Raw genomic sequence first — 20,797 nt, 5'->3', positions numbered from 1 at the left:
TTATGGAGGCTTTCTCATGTAGGCATGTTCAATTATTAGCTCCATTTCTAGAAGTGGTGGAGGGACTAGAAATTCTAAGGTTCTCATCATGGCTTGGTCTTTCTGATGACTAGTCCCATCCAAGAGCCATCCAGGAGTCTACCCAGAGTCACATCAATAGAACAAAAGATGCTCCTAGTCCTCTACCACTTAGGAATTTACAAGGGTTTTAGCAGCCCTATGCCAGGGGTTCAAAACCAAATATTAAAGTAAGAGATGCTCCTAGGGTTCTTATCACTTAAGAAATTACAAGAGTTTCAGGAGCTTTGTGCCAGGAACCAGGAGCAGAGACCAATAAATATTTATTCTATTTCTCATTCCATCACTGGGGAGCCAGGAAGCCACTCAAGTGGATAAAGAACACACAGACAGCAATAATTTTGTGCTAACTGAACAAAAGAAACAAAAATAGTAAGGGACTTTAGAAGAGGTGGATCCCAAGACAAGGGGCAATTTTCATGAAATCAAAGAATCGTACAACCATAGGACTAGGGATCATCTAGTCAGTGTTTGAAAATATGGGCTGCAACACAACAGGGAGTCGTGATATCAATGCTGTGAGTTAAGAGAAGCTTAAAAAATAAACTAGATTACAAAAGAGAATAGCAGAATATATTCACTAAAAGAGTGAATATTGTTTCATGAAACTTTTGTCTCAGTTTGTATCTATATAAATAGATTGGGTGTAATAGGTCACAATGGAAAATACATTTCTGTATGTGGGATCATGGCCAAAACTGAATAAAGCCATTAATCAAACCCGACCAGCTCAGAAGCACACGGGATAGCCTGAGTGGCACTGGGGGTAAGGGGAGGAGAATGGGAATCTGGTGGTGAAACACTGAGTCTGAAAACACATTTTTAGGGGAGTCTGGATGGCTCAGTCAGTTGAGCATCCAACTTTAGTTCTGGTCATAATCACACAGTTCATGTGTTCAAGCTCTGTGTTGGGTTCTGTGCTGACAGCTCAGCCTGCTTCAGATTCTCTCTCTCTCTCTCTCTCTCTCTCTCTCTCTCTCTCTCTCTCTCTCTCTCTGTGTGTGTGTGTGTGTGTGTGTGTGTGTCTGCCCCTGCCCAGCTGTGCTCTCTTCATTGGATATACCAGCCATATTTGAACTTATTTGTGGATAGTATTAGAATTAGGATATGAAGAGCACCTGAGTGGCTCAATCAGTTAAGCACCTGATTTTGACTCAGGTCATGATCTTGAGGTTCTTGAGTTTGGGCCCCCCATTGGGCCTGTGCTGACAGCCTGGTCTCTCTCTGCCCCTCCTTCACTCCCTCTCTCTCTCAAAAATAAAAAATAAAAAAAAAATTTTTTAATTAAAAAAAGAATTAGAATGTGAAAACCAGAAATGTCCCTGGAAATCAGACTCTGAGACAGAAATTAGCATGCAGGAAGTGTCAGACAATGGACACCAGCGGGAGGTGAAGAGAACGAAACAGGATAGAACAGAAGGCAATGTTGAGCTGTGATGTTTCAATGGAGCCTCAGGCAACCCTGCAAGGAGCTCTAAAGCTAACCTTCAGAACTGTCCCAAGTTAGGGGTGCAGGAGGACAAAAGAGAGGGGTCTTTACACCTCTATGTCAATCAGTCATTGGAAGTAGGCCGCCCTGGAAATGAAGCAGGACCTGGAGAGAGGGAGGTGACTCTTTTCAGCTGAGGCAGTCTTCCTAGCTCCCCATAGGGACTGATAGCCCAGAGCCTTCAGTAACACTCTCAGAAGCTGGGAGAAAAGGTCTTTTACTCCTGAAGAAGGATCTGAGCATCACATCACACCATCCTGGGAAGAGACCTTAGATATTGCTTACTCTAAACCCTTTTTTACAGTTAGAATCTGAAGTTCTGGGAGGTTAAGTGTTTACACATGGGATCCTGGTCTCCTGACTCCTGCAGTACCATGATTTCTATTACAACATGGCGTTACAGCTTTTAAAATATTAAAGGTATATTTGAAATGGCTTTATCAGGTGGCGATCATTGGTTGGGGAACTCTTTAAAAAGAAAAGAAAAGAAAAGAAAACTTGTTTTCTTTTGAGAGTCTAGAAAAATAAAATTTGGAGGGGGTGGTGAATAAATTAGAGCAGCTGACTCCAATGATCTGATTATTAGTTTAGTTTAAGATCTTAGTTGATACTAATGTTAATGTTAAAAACATAACCCAATAGACTTTTCTGTCCCACCCCCAGTACCAAGTGCTGCCCTCTGAGACACATTTGCAGTCCTGAAAGGATACTGGGTCCCCAAATGTAAAGAGAGAGGGATCAGGAACTGATTCTTTTTTTTTTAATGTTTTTATTTATTTTTGAGAGACAGAGGCGGCACAAGCAGGGGCGGTCAGAGAGAGAAGGTGTCACAGGATACAAAGACAGGCTCCAGGCTCTGAGCTAGCTGTCAGCCCCGACATAGGGCTCCAACCCATGAACCGTGAAATCATGACCTGAGCTGAAGTCGGACCCTTAACTGACTGAGCCACCCAGGCACCCCATGGAATTGATTCTTTACAATGGCTGTCAGGTCCGAAAATTCTGGCTGAAGAAATAATGAGAATTGGGAGCCTATTATGGGACACAGCTGTGTTTCTCTGTGGTCCTTTACACTCAGAAAGAGTTCTACTGACCGTTGCTGTTCTTCATTAGCCTTACCATGGATGCAACAAGGAAGGATGTGGAGAAGTTTAGTGAGTCTGATTCTCCTGCCTTGCAATGAATACAATCCCCTCAAAAGATCAGAATGTTTAGGAAATGATAGCAACCAACCTTTGCCTACTAGACAGACACCAATTACCAATGTCAGTGTGGTGGTGTGGAAAATGGCTCCATAAACTTGGGTCTTTCCCTGCTCTAAACCAGTGTATGACCTTGGACAAGTCACTGCATCCATAAGACACAAGCATTGAACTAAAAGACTCATTTCTGCTTTAATGTGCTCTGCTTTGTCTGAAACCAAAACTCACTCATGCATCTCTCAGAGAAATCCAATTTCTTTCCCTGCCATTGATAATATACGGTAAAATTCCGTCCAAAATAATTGAGCATGTGTTCTGACCTGGTGCTAAGTTCTTTACAAACATTCTATTATTGGGACACCTGGGTGACTCAGTTGATTAAGGCTCAGGTCATGATCTCACAGTTCATGAGTTCAAGGCCTGCATTGGGCTTTCTGCTGTCAGCACAGAATCCATTTCAGACCCTCTGTGTCCCTCTCTCTTTGCCCCTCACCAGCACACATACTCTTTTTCTCTCTCAAAAATAAATAGATATAAAAAATTTTTTAACATTCTATTATTGAATCTTCTGTTTCACTCAGTGTTATCAGTTGCAAACAAAAGAACCCACTCTAGCTTGTTTAAGTGGAAAGGCAGCTCACAGACCTTTTGGAGGACATGAGATCGGTCCCAGAGGCTCTGCTAACGTGCACAATGCCCAACCACACCTGGAGGGGCTGCCCCAACAAAGATGCAAGTGTTGCCTCTTCTGGCCACAGACAGGAAGCTCACACTCATGATGAACTCCAGTCTCTGAGGCTGGAGACCAAAGTGCTGCCATTTCTGCTCTAGCCATGCCTGATACCTCAGACAGCACCCATACCAGAAGGTAGCTTTTGCATGCATGTTAGTACCCTTGCTACAAGGAAGGCTGGGAAAGTGGATGGAGTCTGGAATCGCCATCATAAACTTTCTTCACACACAGAAGTGTTCCAAGGATGCTGGGTGGCCACAGGCATGACAAATGTAATCGTCATATTTTTCAGACAGTAAGAGTTTTCATGAGATTTAAACCCAGATTTGTCAGAATGCATGCTCTTCAGCACTCAGCTGTTCTGGTTACTTTACGGTGTTTACACTTTCCTATTTAGGATCAAAAGAAAAATAAAGCCTCTAATTTGCCAAATAAAAGTTTATTTCTTGATTTTTTTCTTTTACTGTCATTCCTCTCCGCTCCCTTCTTCACCAAATGGAAAGATGTGTTCCTGTATTCTATTTGTGCAATCATTCAAGATTCTTGGTGGCAAACAACAAAAACCAACAATGGTTAGTTTAAGCAGAGAAGGAATTTCTTGCAAGTATTTTAAACCCCTCAAGAACTGCACATGCCTAGGGAACCACACTTGTAAGATGTGCAGGTTATTGAAACCACAGCCAATGCCACACCACAGGACTAGCCTGGTGAGGGTGCTGTTCCCTCCCAGATGGACACTGGACACTGCCACTGGTATCACTGCCAATGGACTCAGCATGTCGCCACTGCTGGCATCACTGGCAGAATAAATTCACTAATCCTGTCTTTTTGCATCACTTGCTCTTTTTTAAAACCCAAGCATTGACTGGTCAACCTTGGGGCAAGGAAAGCAAGTATCAGAGTTTTGGGGCTTTATCAAAGGGAGCCTGGGACCTGCCTCCACCAAGACTCTCATAGGAGATTCCCCAATCTGTGAAGGTTGTTCAGATGCTGCCAAGGTCAGCAAGGGATGGGAAATGAAATTGATTCTGACGTCCAGAGACTCAACTCTGCCAAGGTGTAGATATCTATCTCAGTTAAGTCACTTGCTCACTGACCTTTTCCACAGCCATCAGAAATAAAAACAAAGGGGCACTTGGGTAGCCCAGATGGTTAAGTGTCTGACTTCAGCTCAGGTCATGATCTCATGAGTTCGAGCTCGGTGTTGACAGCTCAAAGCCTGGAGCATATTTCAGATTTTGTGACTCCCTCTCTTTCGGTCCCTCCCCTGCTCACACTCTGTCTCTCTCTCTCTCAAAAATAAGTAAACATTAAAAATTTTTAAAAAGAAATGAAAACATGGATGTGAGGTCTTACTTATGCATGCCAGATATGAGTGGGATACCACTAAAAAGTAGTTGGCTTTCTCCATGTAGGAGGCAGGGAAGGTCTTATCAATGGAAGAGAAGGAAGCTATGGCAAGAGTTGTGTGCAACTCATGATCAAGCAAAGAGGATGAGGAGGAAGGCAGAGGATTCCATCAAGCAGAGCACAAGGCCTTGGATCACCACATGCCCACTAGGCCATATCATATAGGACCCAAAGGCAAACCTGAGGCCCTGAAGCACCTCACAGGTGTACCCTCAAAGCAGAGGAATATCAGGAGATAGCCTCATTTCTAATTAGTCATGCATCATTAATAGCAAATATTCAGAATAACTAACACTTAAAATGTGTCGGATACTCCAGTCAGTACCTTATACGGATTATCCATTCCATCCTTACAACATTCCTTTAAGGTAAGTAACATTATTATTCCTATTTTAAAGATAAGAAAACTGAGTCTCAGAGGTGTTTAACTTGCTCAAGGCTACCTGGTAAGGGGTAGGATGATGATTTGTACCTGATCACTCTGATTTCGAGACCTGGATCAAACCTTTCCCTTTCCTTTAGGCATCACAAGTAGAAGTTCAATTTAGAGGACCCCTTGCACTGAGTATTAAACATAGTGCACACAGGCAGACATGATGCCTGGTGGAAGCCAGGAGCTCAGCATCAAATTTGATACATGCTACTAAAGTGATTCACTTCATGGCCTGCCTCCTACTGCAGGTGTTGACATCAGTGACCTGCTCTGTTAGATAAATCATTTACTGTCACTATCCATCTGTCACTTCTCTATAAAACAAAACGGTTGGACTAGATGTCTATCTTACAGGCCCTTTCCAAATCTAAAATGTTATGGATCTGGAGTTGTCCAGACACTGGGCCATCCTCTCAGGTCTTGTAGCCAGCAGTTCAGATCAGCAAGGTGACCAGCCATCCTCAGTATGCAGTCCCAAAAGGCTATGGCCATGAGCTTGTTCTCTCTGTGTCCAGCCACAGACACTCACAGAGCATACCCCTTTGATTCAAAGCCAACATTAAGGCATGAGGATGAAAAGCTGAGGCCTGTTAAGTGAATAGACTTCTACTTCTTTGAGGATTAAGTAAAAACCCCTGAAAACATTAGGGGAGAACCATGTTCCAAAGCATACAAGGAAGAATAAGCAAGCTTAAGTCACCTTTGGCTGATGTGAGTTTTTGGTCCTAGGGAGAAGCAAAGATGCTGAAAGATGGGAAGGTCTTCAGAGTGGTCCAAGAGAATTGCTGGGATCCAGAAGTTCGCATTAGAGAAATGGACCGAACAGGTACTTATGACAAGAAATGCTAGTAATGTTTGCATCTGATGTAAAAGGAATGTCTGTCTCTAAAATCTGTTGACCACAACTTTGTGTGATTTATGTGACAACAGCTTCTGATTGCCTTTTCTCCATGAGCCAGACTATTACAGCTTTGCTGGGGGAGGGAGGGGATCTTCCACTTACAATATTTTTAAAGTGTGGATTTAAGTTTTTTTAAATTAGGTATATCCTGTTTTAAAGTGGAATGCTATAGGGGCACCTGGATGGCTCAGTTGGTTAAGTGGCCAACTTCAGCTCAGGTCATGACCTTACAGTTCGTGGGTTTGAGCCCCACGTCAGGCTCTGTGCTCACAGCTCAGAGCCTGGAGCCTGTTTCTGATTTTGTGTTTCCCTCTCTCTCCGACCCTCCCCCACTCACACTCTGTCTCTCTCTCTCTCTGTCTCTCAAAAATAAATAAATGTTAAAAAAAATAAAAAAATAAGGTAGAATGCTATATCATCAAAAAGATAAAAGTGGTATTATTTTAAACTGTTTAAGTTCAAATGCCTTTACTTACTATAGAGTCAACTAAAACAGCAAAAATTAAAATGTACAGATTAAGGATGCCAATTGCTTGCTTAGTCAGATTCAGGATCCATTTTCTTTCTATAGTTTATCTCAGGATACAGTACACAGAACATCCTCATTGACATGTAAGGGGTGGAAAGGGTAATAGTTAAAAAGAAAGTTATTTGTATAATCTCAGAATACTCTACAATAACACTAATCCAGAACTCCAAGAGAGAAGAATTAAGAAATTCTTGTTTCAAAAATGAATCACTAACAATTTCTAAGATCTGCTTGATTTTCCTTATCTTATATGCAAGAAGCAAACAAGTCCTCCAAATTTAAACAAATTTCAGGGCCACCTGGGTGGCTTAGTCGGTTAAGCATCCAAAGCTTGATTTTGGCTCAGGTCATGGTCTAACAGTTAGTGAGATCAGGCTCTGTGTCAGGCTCGACACTGACAGTGTGGAGCCTGCTTGGGACTCTTCTCCCTCCCTTTCTCTCTGTCCCTCCGCCAGTCTCTTTCTCTGTCTCAAAATAAACTTAAAAAAAATTTCAAGACTATATAAAAAAGGTATGATGGCCATGTTGTGGTTTCACTTATTCCTACTTGGTTGACTGTGCCTCCTGAGAAACTATGCTCCAAGAAGCTGCACTGAGCCTTCTGGACATGTGAGAGCCGTGCCCATAGGCTGTGATGGGGAACTCACCACCACAACACTGTCAGGCCTAAATTCTGTCACTGGTGGTCTAGATTTAAACCAGAAAACAAATAATGTATATACACAAATGAAAGAGCAGCTTAGAACGATTATCTTCTTTATCAAAGACAAATTTATAAGAACTTAAAATATATACAGAGGGAGCAAAAGACATTTTATTCCAAAGTCTGCACAAAATGAGTAACCTGTGAGCCCCAAATGAGGAGATAGTCTCTAATGTGTTAGATTTTGGAGTAGGATTGGGGCGCCTAGGTGGCTCAGGAGGTTCAGTGTCCAACTTTAGCTCAGGTCATGGTCTCATGGCTCATGAGTTCGAGCCCCACATCTGGCTCTGAGCTGTCAGCACAGCCTTCTTCATATTCTATGTCCTTCTCTCATTCTGTCCCTCCCCTGCTCATTCTTTCTCCCCCCCCTTTCCTTCTCTCTATCTTCCAAGAATAAATAAATATTAAAAAATATTTTTTTTATTTGGTCTAGGATACTTTTGGCCAGGTACTGCTTTATATATATTTTTTAAACAATTAAAAGTATATTTAAATGGTATTCAGGGGTGCTTGGGTAACTCAGTTGGTTAAGCATCCGACTATTGGTTTTGGCTCAGGTCGTGATCTCATAGGCTCGTGAGTTCGAGCCCCACACTGGGCTCTAAGCTAGCAGTAGAAAGCCTGCTTGGAATTCTCTCTCTCTCTCTCTCTCTCTCTCTCTCTCTCCCTCAAAATAAATAAATAAAGTTAAAAAATAAAAAAATAAATGGCATTCTAATTGAACTTTGCAGAAAGTCTGAAGCACTTCTGTAGACCATTCCACAGAAGATAAGAGTATATGCCCCTATTCTAGATGTATATTGAGTAGTGGGGGAGCCAGACAGAACAAGCTTCCTGGACCTAGAGCAAAGAGCAAGGTTTTGCTCTAAATGTGAAGATTGAGAGGCACCTGAGTGCCTCAGTTAGTTAAGTGTCCAACTTCAGCTCAGGTCATGATCTCACAGTCCATGATGGAGGCTAAAAGCCCCAGAGAAGTCAGAGGGATGTGACCACATACCTGCTCACATTTAATCCTCCCTCAATATCCCAGACAGTGCCTATTGTTACCTAAGGGGTGCAGGGAGGTTAAGTGGTTTCCTCAGGATCACACAGCTCATAAATGGCAGAACTAGGATTGTACCTAAGGCTGTTTCTCTGATTCCACAACAAAAGCTTTGCCCAAACCTCTTTCAGGACAAGGATCACCTGTGGCACTTGCTATAATTATTTTTCAGGCCCCATCCACTGAATCAGAATGTCCAAAGGAGAGCCTAGGCATTTGCTCTATAACAATATCCCTCACCATTTTAATCAACAGGTAAATTTGGGGAACATCGTGCTATGCTATAGGTTTAAAAACCCCTCTTTTAAAACCTATAAGCTTCAATTGGATTAGACTTGGTTGTTTTCCCTTTCAGTTCCCAGAGACTGAAGAATATGTATCCAAACCAACCAACTCACAAATTGTGTAATTTCTCATGCTAATATGAGATATATGACATGCAATGGCCACTGGAGTGTAGGGATGGAGCAACACTGGACAGGAGCCTATTCCACCACTTTTAAGCCATGTGACCTTATATCTAATCTACAAACTGCAGAAATTAAATAGAGCAATGTAAGCAAAAATATTTAGGGAAAATGTAAAGATTTTACAATTGAAAGGAGCTCATCTGTTTTCTACTAATCAATGAACGTAAATATTAATCTTGTGACAATGTTTTGACAGTGCTCTCTAACCAAACACTGTCAGCTATAGTCCTTACTACATAATGGTTTATTCTTTCACTCATTGGATCTGTTCTACATGCCAGACACCTTTCTGTATGCTAGAGATACAGACAGGTTCATGTGGGTTTTACCTTCAAGGAGGGGAAACCAGAGTGAGCCACTAAGCACAGTAGTGACAGACTGCATAAAAAAAGGAAAGGAATGGAACAATGGGTGAGAGAGTGGCTGGAGTTGGGGAAGGCCTCTCTGAAGAGCTGACATTTCAACCAAGAACAATGGGTGAAAAGGAGTCCATCCTATGATGAGCCAAAATAAGAGCATTCCAGGCAGGTGGAACAGCAGGGCAGGAAAGCACTCCAAAGAACAGGCAGGAGGCCAACAAAGAGCAATGGAAGCCCTGGGAGAGCCTGTGTATGGCCTCCTTCACCATGTTCAAGTCTAGATTTTACTCTAAGTGTGATAAAAAGTCCTTGGAAGTTTTAAGCAAGGAAGTGACTTATCTGAGTTTTAACCCTTACTCTGATTTCCAAGTAGGGAACAAACTGTAGAACAAGAATGACGGTGGGAGACCAGTTTAAAGCTTCTGCAGTGGACCACGTACACTTGTGACTTGGACCAGGTAGTAGTAGGGAAAGACAGGCCATGAAAAGAAGTGGAATAGAGCTAACAGGAATGGCTAGTAGGTTTGATGTGGGTAACGCAGAAAGAGGAACCAGCTCGATTTGGCAGCATCTCTCTTAATAACCCAGCTCCAGGAGTTTGAAGACAATAGATTTTAAAGGCATTCTGGTTGCTGGATTCTGGGGTCAAATCCAGAGACCCATGCTGGGCATTCCATTCCAGACAGTGAGACTCCACTCAGGCTCACTTAGGAGATGAATTAAAAGAGAAGGTGGCTGAGAAACTCTCTGTCACCCATGACCTAAAATGAAAAGCTCTGAAAGAATTAATGGAGAAATGTCTTCCTTAAATAAAACTTCACAGGAAGGAGGGTAGAAATAGCTTTTGACAAATGGGGCAAATTAATTTTTGTTTGAATGCTGTCATTTTTGTCCAGGCTCCATCCCTCCCCCTAGACTTGAGGCTAAAAGGTAAGGAGGCCTGCAGCAGAGAGCCTGAGAGAAGGGAGACAGAGAGGAACAGCAGGGGAGGGGAGATTGGGACAGAGATTGAGATGGGCCTGGGGAAATGCAGGACTGCTTGGACTATTCTTCTTATTGTCTTTGCCTTTCTTTCTGTGTCTAGGGGTGACGGTGCAAGCTCTTTCCACAGTTCCTGTTATGTTTAGTTACTGGGTGAGTATGAAACCTGAAATCATCTCCTTGGTGGGTGGAAGATGAGTCAGGCTCACTAGAGAGTAGACAGATCCCTAAAGTCTTGACATCACCCCACCAACAACAACTCTCCTCCTCTTTAGAGACCAGCAGGGATCCCCAGCTTCTCACACTGCAGCATCACCTCCCAGGCCTTCTTCCTAGTCATGTTCTTGCTCTAGACCCACATGGTTGAGAACAGTAGTTAGTGGCCACATGTCAGTGTGTGACTCATATTATATTTCCACTGAACAGAGCAGTAGACTCAACCTTAATCCCATCAGAACTTGCCTGTCTCATGATTCATTCCTGCACTGCCTTGCTGAGTAATTGATAAGCCAATTTATTGTGATATGACAATGATTGGGGAGTGAGAGCGATAATAATAACCTCATATGTTGCCTCTCCCAGGAAAAAATACAGTTCGAAATAAGATTTCTGCAGTTGGATGCCTTTCCCCCAAGTGATTAAGTCTCAAATGCTAAGTTTCAGGCATAATCACAAGCCCGTGGAAGGTCATTTTTGTACATACCTGGGGGTACACTAAGTGTCTACTCAACCAAGTAAATATTCATATGTACTGTGATTTAAGGAGCAATGGAAATACACTGCTCCCACATACTTTTCCCCTACCTGTGCTTATAGTCCAGAATTAATGTTTTAGTCTTTATCTGTTCCTGTGATTAGATTCATTCTTTAAAATAAAAATGCCCCCAGAGGGGCAGGATGGCAGAGAATTAGGGAGCTCTGTAATTTTCGCCCGCCCACATCTATCAAACTAAGAAGGACTGAAGCCACAATATACTGATCTGCAAGAGTGGGAAGAAAATACAGAGTCCACAAAGATAGCCTCATATGTGCCTGAGTGAGTGCGAACTGGAGAAATAAAAATGGGCCGCCCAGAGAGAGCTCCAGCCCCCCAGCACAGAGCCACAGAGAACACGCAGAGCCCTGGAGAGAGGAAGAGAAAGAAAGGCTGAAAATGCTCATAGAGCTGTCTCCAGAGAAGAGAAAAACCTCAGTGCAGGATGAAGAGGGATCCTATCATCTCATCTATAACCACAATGTGCAGGGAAAGAGATACGTCCCCTTTAGCTGGCAGCTTTTCCTTGGGCTAGGTGCACCAATTCCAGGTGGAAGCAGGAGAAACTGCTCCCCACCTACCCCTACTTGATCCTGGCTAGGAAGCTGCCTGCCTGCAGGAGTACATCACATCTCGGGGGTAGCATTAAAGTGCATGGACTAGGATTTGGAAATGGGGCAGGGCTTGGAAAAAACAACTTGGTCCACCTGCTGCATAAGGAGTAGGACCCAAAAGAGTGACTTGCAATGCTTGGTTCAAGAAGGGATTGGGGTGTCACCATTCTTCTCCCTACAACCACAAAGGCAGGGCCTCAGGGAGCAGCCAGCAGGACCTGCAGTGGAGGCAAGACCTACCTAGACCAAACCATGCCCATTTGCGCTGGAGAGCTGCCCTTTTTTCCCCCTCTTTTTCCTTTTCTCCTTCCCCGCCACCCCCCAGCCCAATGCATTGATGCATTGCTATGATTAAATCAATTCTTGTTAATCATATATATTTCCCTTATCTCATTCTTATCTCTCCCCTCCACTGCTTTTATGCTTTTAGACTGTCCTTTGTCTTTTGTTGTTTTGCCCCCCTTTCTTTTCTTTCCCCTTTTGGTTTGCTTGTTTGTTTGATTTCTCTGTGCCTTTGTGTGCTTTTGTTCCCTGTGTGTTTGTCTGTTTTCCTTTTCAGGGCTAACTCAAGAAAAAAAACCAAAGTACGCATGGTGGAGAGTCTCAAGTATTAATGAGTAGGGAAATAAAAAAAAACCAAAGGCACAACAAGAGAAACCAAGAGACACCATTAAAAGAACACTTCCTGAATGGACAGGCCCTGGACAGTCAGTGAGCCTCTGCTAACAGAGCAATACTCACAGATGCAGAGTGCATAACAAGCTTTTAAAACTGACAAGAGATAGAAAGCTAGTCAAAATGACAAAACAAAAGAACTCCCCTCTGAAGAAATTCCAGGAAGAGGTCACAGCCATAGAACTGCTCAAAGCAGATATAAACAACATAACTGAGCAAGAATTTAAAACAATTGTCATGAAATTAGTCGCTGGGCTTGATATAAGCATGGAAGTCATCAGAGAAGCTATTGAAAGACTAGGAATCTTCAAAATAGCGTGAGGAGTTAAAAATGCTATAAATGGGGTACATAATAAAATGGAGGTGGCCACTGCACAGATTGAAGAGGCAGAGAGGAGAATAGGTGAATTAGAAGACACAGTTATAGAAAAAGAGAAAGCCAAGAAAGAGAGAAATTGATCCAGGAGCATGAAAGGAGAATTCGAGACCTGAGTGATACAATCAAACAGAACAATATCCATATCATAGGAATTCCTGAAGAAGAAGAAGAAAAGAAGAAGAAGAAGAAGAAGAAGAAGAAGAAGAAGAAGAAGAAGAAGAAGAAAGAGAAAAAGGTCCTGAAGGGGTGCTTGATCAAATTATAGCCGAGAACTTCCCCAATCTGGGAAAGGAAATAGACATTGAAATCCAAGAGACACAGAGAACCCCCCTCAGACGTAACTTGAATCAACCTTCAGCACTACATGTCATAGTGAAACTGGAAAAATATAGGGATAAAGAGAGAATTCTGAAAGCAGCTAGGAATAAAAGGGCCATAACATACAAAGGGAAACCTATCAGAGTGGTTACAGATCTATCTAATGAAACTTGGCAGGCCAGAAAGGAATGGGAGGAAATCTTCAATGTGATGAACAGAAAAAATATGCAGCCAAGAATACTTTATCCAAGGAGCCTGTCATTCAGAATAGGAGAGATAAAGGTGTTCCCAAATAAACAAAAATTGAGAGAATTCATCACCACCAAACCAGCCCTACAAGAAATCCTAAGAGGGACTCTATGAGGGAAATGTTGCAAGGAATACAAGGTACACCACTACAAGCATGAATCCTACAGAGAACACAATGAATCTAAACTCACATTTTTTAATAATAACACTGAATGTAAATGGACTGAATGCTCCAATCAAATGACACAGGGTAGCAGAATGGATAAAAAAACAAAATCCACCTATTTGCTGTATATAAGAGACTCATTTTAGACCTGAAGACACCTTCAGACTGAAAGTAAAGTGATGGAGAAATATCTATCGTGCGACTAGAAGTCAAAAGAAAACCAAAGTAGTCATACTTATATTGGACAAACTGGACTTTAAAGTTAAGGCAGTAACAAGAGATGAAGAGGGCATTATATAATAATTACAGAGTCACTCCATCAGGAAGAGCTAACAATTATAAACATCTATGCACCAAATTCAAGAGCATCCAAATACATAAAACAATTAATCACAAACAGAAACAAACTTATTGAAACAAATGGGCTAATTGCAGGGGATTTTAATACTCCACTTATAGCAATGGATAGATCAACCAGATAGAAAATCACTAAAAAAACAATAGACCTGAGTGACACATTGGGACAGATGGATTTGACAGATATATTTAGAACTCTACATCCCGAGGCTAGGGAATTCACTTTCTTCTCGAGTGTGCATGGCACATTCTCCAAGATAGATCATATACTGGGTCATAAAGCAGCCCTCCATAAATATAAATGAATTGAGATCATACCATGCACACTTTCAGATCACAATGCTATGAAACTTGAAATCAATCACAGGAAAAAGTCTGGAAAATCTCCAAAAACATGGAGGTTAAAAACCACCCTACTAAAGAATGATTGGGCCAATCAGGCAATTAGAAAATAAATTTAAAAATATATGGAAACAAATGAAAATGAAAATACAACAATCCAAAATCTCTGGGACACAGCAAAGGCAGTCCTAAGAGGAAAGTATATTGCAATCCAGGCCTATTTCAAGAAACAAGAAAAAGCACAAATTCAAAAATTAACAGAGAACCTAAAGGAACTAGAAGGGGAGCAGCAAGAGCATCCCAAGCCCAGCAGAAGAAGAGAAATAATAAAGATCAGGGCAGAAATAAACAATATAGAGTCCAAAAAAAACCACAAACAAACAGTTGAACAGACCAATGAAACCAAGAGTTGGTTTTGTGAAAAAAAAAATAAACAAAATTCATAAACCTCTAGCCAGCCTCTTCAGAAAGAAAACAGAACACCCAAATAGACAAAATCATGAATGAAAATTGATCTATTACAACCAATCACTCAGAAATACAAGCAATCATCAGGGATTACTATGAAACATTATATTCCAACAACCTGGACAACCTAGAAGAAATGGAAAAATTCTTAAGCACATATGCACTCCCAAAATTCAAATGATAAGAGATAGAAAATCTGACCAGACCCATAACCAATGAAGAAATTAAATCAGTTATCAAAAATCTCCCAACAAATAAGAACCCAGGGCCAGATGGCTTCCTTGGGGAATTCTACCACACATTTAAAGCAGAGTTAATACCCATTCTTCTCAAGCTACTCCAAAAAATAGAAATAGAAAGAAAACTTTCCAACTCATTATATGAAGCCAGCATCACTTCAATTCCCAAACCAGACAGAGATCCAACAACAACAACAAAAAAAGAGAACTACAGGCCAATATCCTTAATGAATACAGATGCAAAAATACTCAACAAGATACTAGCAAATCGAATTCAATAGCATATAAAAAAAGTTATCCACCATGATCAAGTGAAATTCATTCATGAGTTACAGGGCTGGTTCAATATTTGCAAATCCATCAAGGTGATACATTACATTAACAAAAGAAAAGATAAAAACCACATGATCCTGCCGATAGATGCAGAAAAAGCATTTGACAATATATCATCCTTTCTTTAAAAAAAGCTTTTGAGAAAGTTAGGATAGAAGGAACTTACTTAAACATCATAAAAGCCATTTCTCCTCAGTGGGGAAAAACTGAGAGCTTTCCCCCTGAGATCAGGAACACGACAGGAATGTCCCCTCTCACCACTGTTGTTTAACATAGTGCTGGAAGTCCTAGCATCAGCAATCAGACAACAAAAATAAATAAAAGGCAACGAATTGGCAAAGATGAAGTCAAACATTCACTTTTTGCAGATGACATGATACTCTACATGGAAAACTGACTCCACCAGAAGCCTACTAGAACTGACACACAAATTCAGCAAAGTCACAGGGCACAAAATCAACGCACAGAAATCAGTTGCACTTTTATACACCAATAATGAAGGAACAGAAAGAGAAATCAAGAAACTGATCCCATTCACAATTCCATGAAAAACCATAAAATACCTAGGAGTAAACCTAACCAAAAATGTAAAAGACTTGTACAATGAAAATGATAGAAAACTTATGAAAGAAGTTGAAGAAGACACAAAAAAGTGGAAAAATTTTCCATGCTCATTGATCAGAAGAATAAACATTGTTACAATATCACTATTACCCAAAGCAATATACACATTCAATGTAATCCCAACCAAAACTGCACTGACATTCTTCACAAAGTTAGAACAAACTATCCTAAAATTTGTATGGAACCACAAAAGATCCCGAATAGCCAAAGTAATATTGAAGAAGAAAACCAAAACAGGAGGCATCACAATCCCAGATTTTAGCCTCTACTACAAAGCTGTAATCATCAAAACAGTATGGTATTGGCGCAAAAACAGACACATAGACCAATGGAATGGAATAGAGAACCCAGAACTGGATCCACAAATGTATGGCCAATTAATTTTTGACAAAGCAGGAAAGAGTATCCAATGGAAAAAAGACAGCCTCTTTAACAGGTGGTGCTAGGAGAACTGGACAGCAACATGCAGAAGAATGAAACCAGATCATTTTCTTACACCATACACAAAAATAAACTCAAAATGCAGGAAGGATCTGAATGTGAGACAGAAACCATAAAAACCCTAGAGGAGAAAGCAGGAAACAGCCTCCTTGACATTAACCACAGCAATTTCCTACTCAACACATCCCGAAAGGCAAGAGAATCAAGAGCAAAAATGAACTCTTGGGACCTCATCAAGATAAAAAGCTTCTGCATGGCAAACGAAACAATTAATAAAACTAATAGGCAACCGACGGAATGGGAAAAGATAGTTGCAAATGACATATCAGATAAAGGGCTAATGTCCAAAATCTACAAGGAACTCACCAAACTCCTCACTTGAGAAACAAATAATCCAATGAAGAAATGGGCAGAAGACATGAAAAGATACTTCTCCAAAGAGGACATCCAGATGGCCAAGAGACACATGAAACGATGCTCAGCATCACTCATCATCAGAGAAATACAAATTAAAACCACACTGAGATACCATCTCATGCCAGTCACAGTGGCTAAAGTGAACAAATCAGGAGACTATAGACGCTGGCGAGGATGTGGAGAAACAGGCATCCTCCTACATTGTTGGTGGGAATGTAAACAGGTTACAGCTGTAAACTGTAAAACAGTGGGAGGTTCCTCAAAAAATTAACTATAGACCTCTCCTATGACCCAGCAATAGCACTGCTAGAGTCCAATGTTCATAGCGGCACTTTCAACAATAGCCAGATTGTGGAAAGAGCCTAAATGTCCATCAATTGATGAACAGATCAAGAAGATGTGGTTTATCTATATAATGGAATACTACATGGCAATGAGAAAGAATGAAATCTGGTCATTTGGGTGTCATGCTAAGTGAAATAAGTCAGGCAGAGAAGGACAGATAACCATATGTTTTTACTCATATGTGGAACAGGAGAAACTTAACAGAGGACCTTGGGGAGGGAAAGGGGGAAAAAAGAGTTAGGGAGCAGGAAGGAGGCAAATCATGGAGACTCTTAGATACTGAAAACAAACTGAGATCTGAAGGGGGAGGGGGAAAGAGGAGGGAGGGTGATGGACATGGAGGATGGCACTTGTAGGGAAGGGCACTGGGTATTATATGGAAACTAACCTGACAATAAACTATAAATAAATAAATAAATAAATAAATAAATAAATAAATAAAATTAAAATGCCCTAAGATTTCAATATGCCCAAACTTATAAGACTGCATACCATTTGACTGGACAACTGGAATTTCAGGGGAGTACCAAATTCCTGGCAGTGGGGTGAAGTTAAAAGGAAAGAGAATAGCGAAGAAGGGAGAGACAGGGAAACAGAGAGCCAACCATCTGCATTAAGCATTTTGCTAAGGTAACTCTTGAGTGTCACCGTCAATGGGAAGGATGGGGAGCAAAGCAGATGAGGACAGGCGGGGACCCATGATGAGGCATGACAAGAAGGTGTGCTGCTGGTGGTGTAGGGCACTCACCAGGCCCAGCCTCCTGCCTGGAGGAGCTGTAGTGCTCTGTGTTCAGTCCTTCAGGCCCTTGTCTGAGCTGGGCTGGGTCAGGGAGTGTGACCCATCCTCGTTCCATCTCTTTCACAGAATGACAGCAGGCCCAGTAACTGTGTCCATCCCTCCCAATGATAGTTTCAATTTTTCTAATTAATCAGCAATATACTAGCATTTTCTTTGCATTTACAATGATCTGTTTCAAGGTTCCTTGTAGCCAGTGCTTATCTGAATCTGTGCTCCAGCTTGTTGAGTGGTAAAGCCAGGGAGAGTGACAAATAGTTTAGCCCAAGAAGGGTGTTGCTCAGAGAAAATAACTAAAGAAGTAGATTTTGAACAATATCGTACTCCCTTACCTGTTTCTACCAGGCCAAACCTCAGGACACTTTGGACCTGTGCCAGCTTTTAAACAATGACCTAGCTGCCACCGTTGCGAAGCACCCCAGGAGGTTTGTGGGTCTGGGGACATTGCCCATGCAGGCCCCTGAGCTGGCCGTCAAGGAGATGGAGCGCTGTGTCAAGGAGCTGGGTTTTCCTGGGGTCCAGATCGGCTCCCACATCAACGAGTGGGACCTGAACACAAAGGAACTTTTCCCCGTCTACACAGTGAGTATGCAGCACTCACTCAGCCACTGTGCAGCTGGGCCAGACACTGGGCTCAGTGCTGGAAGACAGAACATCAGTGTGCCACCCCCCTGGTAGTGGAAGAGAAAGATGCCTGATGGCATGCTACACATAGCAGGAAATGTGGACAGTTTCTCAAAAGGAATGTCCTAGAGGAAGGACAGGTAGAAATGGGTCTCTGATCAGTCCAGAGTTGGCTCAGGGAAATCTCTTACTTTCCATTCCCCCATGCTCTCTTACTACTCTTTCATTTGGAAGCTAAAATATGACCCTCATCACAGCCATGGTGTAAAAGACTATGTTAGTGATATGCAAAAAAAAAATTATTTTGCTTTAGAAAAAAAACACTTTTTCAAATTATGAAGTGATTTTGAAGAAATCCTGGAAAATACAGAAAAGCATAAAGAGAAAAACATAAATAATCCACAATCCCACTATCCAAAGGTTAATTGCCACTGTTGATATATATTTCATTTGATTTTTTTCTTGCTGCTTTTGCATATATTTTTTAAAAATCTATGAGTGCCTGGGTGGCTCAGTCGTTTAAACCTCCAACTTTGGCTCAGATCATGATCTCACGTTCGTGGGTTCAAGCCCCACGCTGGGCTCTGTGCTGACAGCTCGGAGCCTGGAGCCTGCTTCAGATTCTGTGTCTCCCTCTCTCTCTGACCCTTACCCTCTCATGCTCTGTCTCTCTCTGTATCAAAACTAAATAAAACATTAAAAATTTTTAAAAATCTAAATTCTACTACACATGTGATTTTTGTATCCTAACCAAGAATTTCCAATATAAATCAAAATCTCTCAATGTGTGATTTTTAAATCCAACATATGGATATGTTTTCATTTATTTAACCAGTCTGCAATTAAGATACTTTCTAAGCCACATATTTTGAAAATGTGTAATTAAAATACCTAACACAAAACAAAGCCACCAAAATGCTAACATTTGATGAAACTAACTGGTGAATATATGGAGGTTCATGGGTTTACAACTTTCTATATTTAAAATATTGCATTATTAAGTATATTTTTAGGAACTCAGTGCCATTTTCATCTCTTAAGTATCCACCTAGAGTGTCCACAGTCCGATGGTCCTCTCTACCAGTCTTCCTCCACCCTGCTGTTCTTTCTGCAACTAAATCTGCTTTTCTTAGTATCAGGAATCAAGATGCATGCTTCTATATTCAATTGCACTTTCTTATTTCTTCTCTCCTAGAATTGTAACAGCATTGTTTTCTATCCTTTTCATTGTAAATGGAAAGTTTTCAATAATGCGTTAAATAGATGTAGGTGGACTTGTCAGGCACTGTAATCACTGATCATCTATGTATTCCTTTAATATTTATTGAGCTCTAAGACATGCAAAAATTTTTCTATGTCTGTTATCTGTGGATGCTGCTTACCAGCTGGGGGAGTGGGTATCTGTTAAATTGCCTTCTAAATAATATGAAAGATTTAATGTTCCTCTAAATATTGAACTCCCTGAAGATTACTGGCTATAGTGGCTGAGCTGATGCAATGAATGTTTTCTAGAAACTTTAATGGGGTTTGAAAAAGGATTTATTTACTTGTGCATCCAAGTTGTTTCAACACAATGTGAATAAGCTGCAAGTCATTGTGTTATTCACTAGAATTGGGTTTATGAATTACTAAGGAACTCAAAAAGCAAGAGCTGCCAGTTGCCGTCCAAATGGATATTTTCCATATGACTGGCTCAACCCATCACTCATTCTAAATAAGCTGTTTTGGGAGCTGCTGGTCTCTCAGGGGATTCAGAAGAGCATCCGGCCCTGGCTGACTTGTGATATCCTGGGATGGCAGCACATTTGCTTGGTTAGCAGACTTGGCAGCTTCACTAGTCTCTAACTTGTGTCATTAACACAGCTGGAGCAAATGAGAAGAGTTACCATGAGCTAAGTTAATTTTATCATTTCAAGGTTATCCTGGAGTTCCAACATGTCTAACCATCCCCTTTATCTCCTAAACCACCCTTCTTAGTGAATGAAGCCAACCATACATGCTCAGGTCAGTTTTCAAGCACAAAAACGACCTTGTTACAAGGATGATGCAGACAGACTTAGTGGCAGATCACCTGCCTCTCCCATTTATGAGCCACAAGACTGGAGTGAGTTACTTAGCCTCTATTTGCCTTAGTTTCATTCTCTGTAAAATGACATTAAGTAATAACAGTGCTCATCCCAGAAGGTGTTATGTTAAGTGAAATAAGTCAGAGGAAGACAAATACCATATGATTTCCCTTATATGTGGAATCTAAAAGACAAGCGAACAAACCAAAACAGTAACAGACCCAATAAACACAGAGAACAAACTCATGGCTGCCAGAGGG

At 41.3% G+C, this 20,797-nt stretch overlaps 1 protein-coding gene across 2 annotated transcripts in view; it reads left to right on the top strand.

The window, feature by feature from the left end:
* The window catches only part of ACMSD (aminocarboxymuconate semialdehyde decarboxylase), a 61,385-nt gene that overhangs the window by 10,549 nt on the left and 30,039 nt on the right, over positions 1–20,797 (top strand). Inside the window, exons 3-5 of one of the 2 annotated variants that reach the window (XM_029934677.1) lie at positions 6,075–6,171; positions 10,434–10,483; positions 18,193–18,429. In XM_029934677.1, coding sequence (XP_029790537.1) covers positions 6,075–6,171; positions 10,434–10,483; positions 18,193–18,429 — 384 coding nt within the window. Of the gene's footprint in view, positions 1–6,074; positions 6,172–10,433; positions 10,484–18,192; positions 18,430–20,797 lie in introns of those variants that run through there. The other variant, XM_029934678.1, reaches the window with a different exon arrangement.

Source organism: Suricata suricatta, chromosome 3, assembly GCF_006229205.1.
Source record: "Suricata suricatta isolate VVHF042 chromosome 3, meerkat_22Aug2017_6uvM2_HiC, whole genome shotgun sequence".
Taxonomy (NCBI): Eukaryota; Metazoa; Chordata; class Mammalia; order Carnivora; family Herpestidae; genus Suricata; species Suricata suricatta.
Note: the sequence above shows the minus strand (reverse complement) of the source record. Positions and strands in the feature narration are given on the sequence as shown.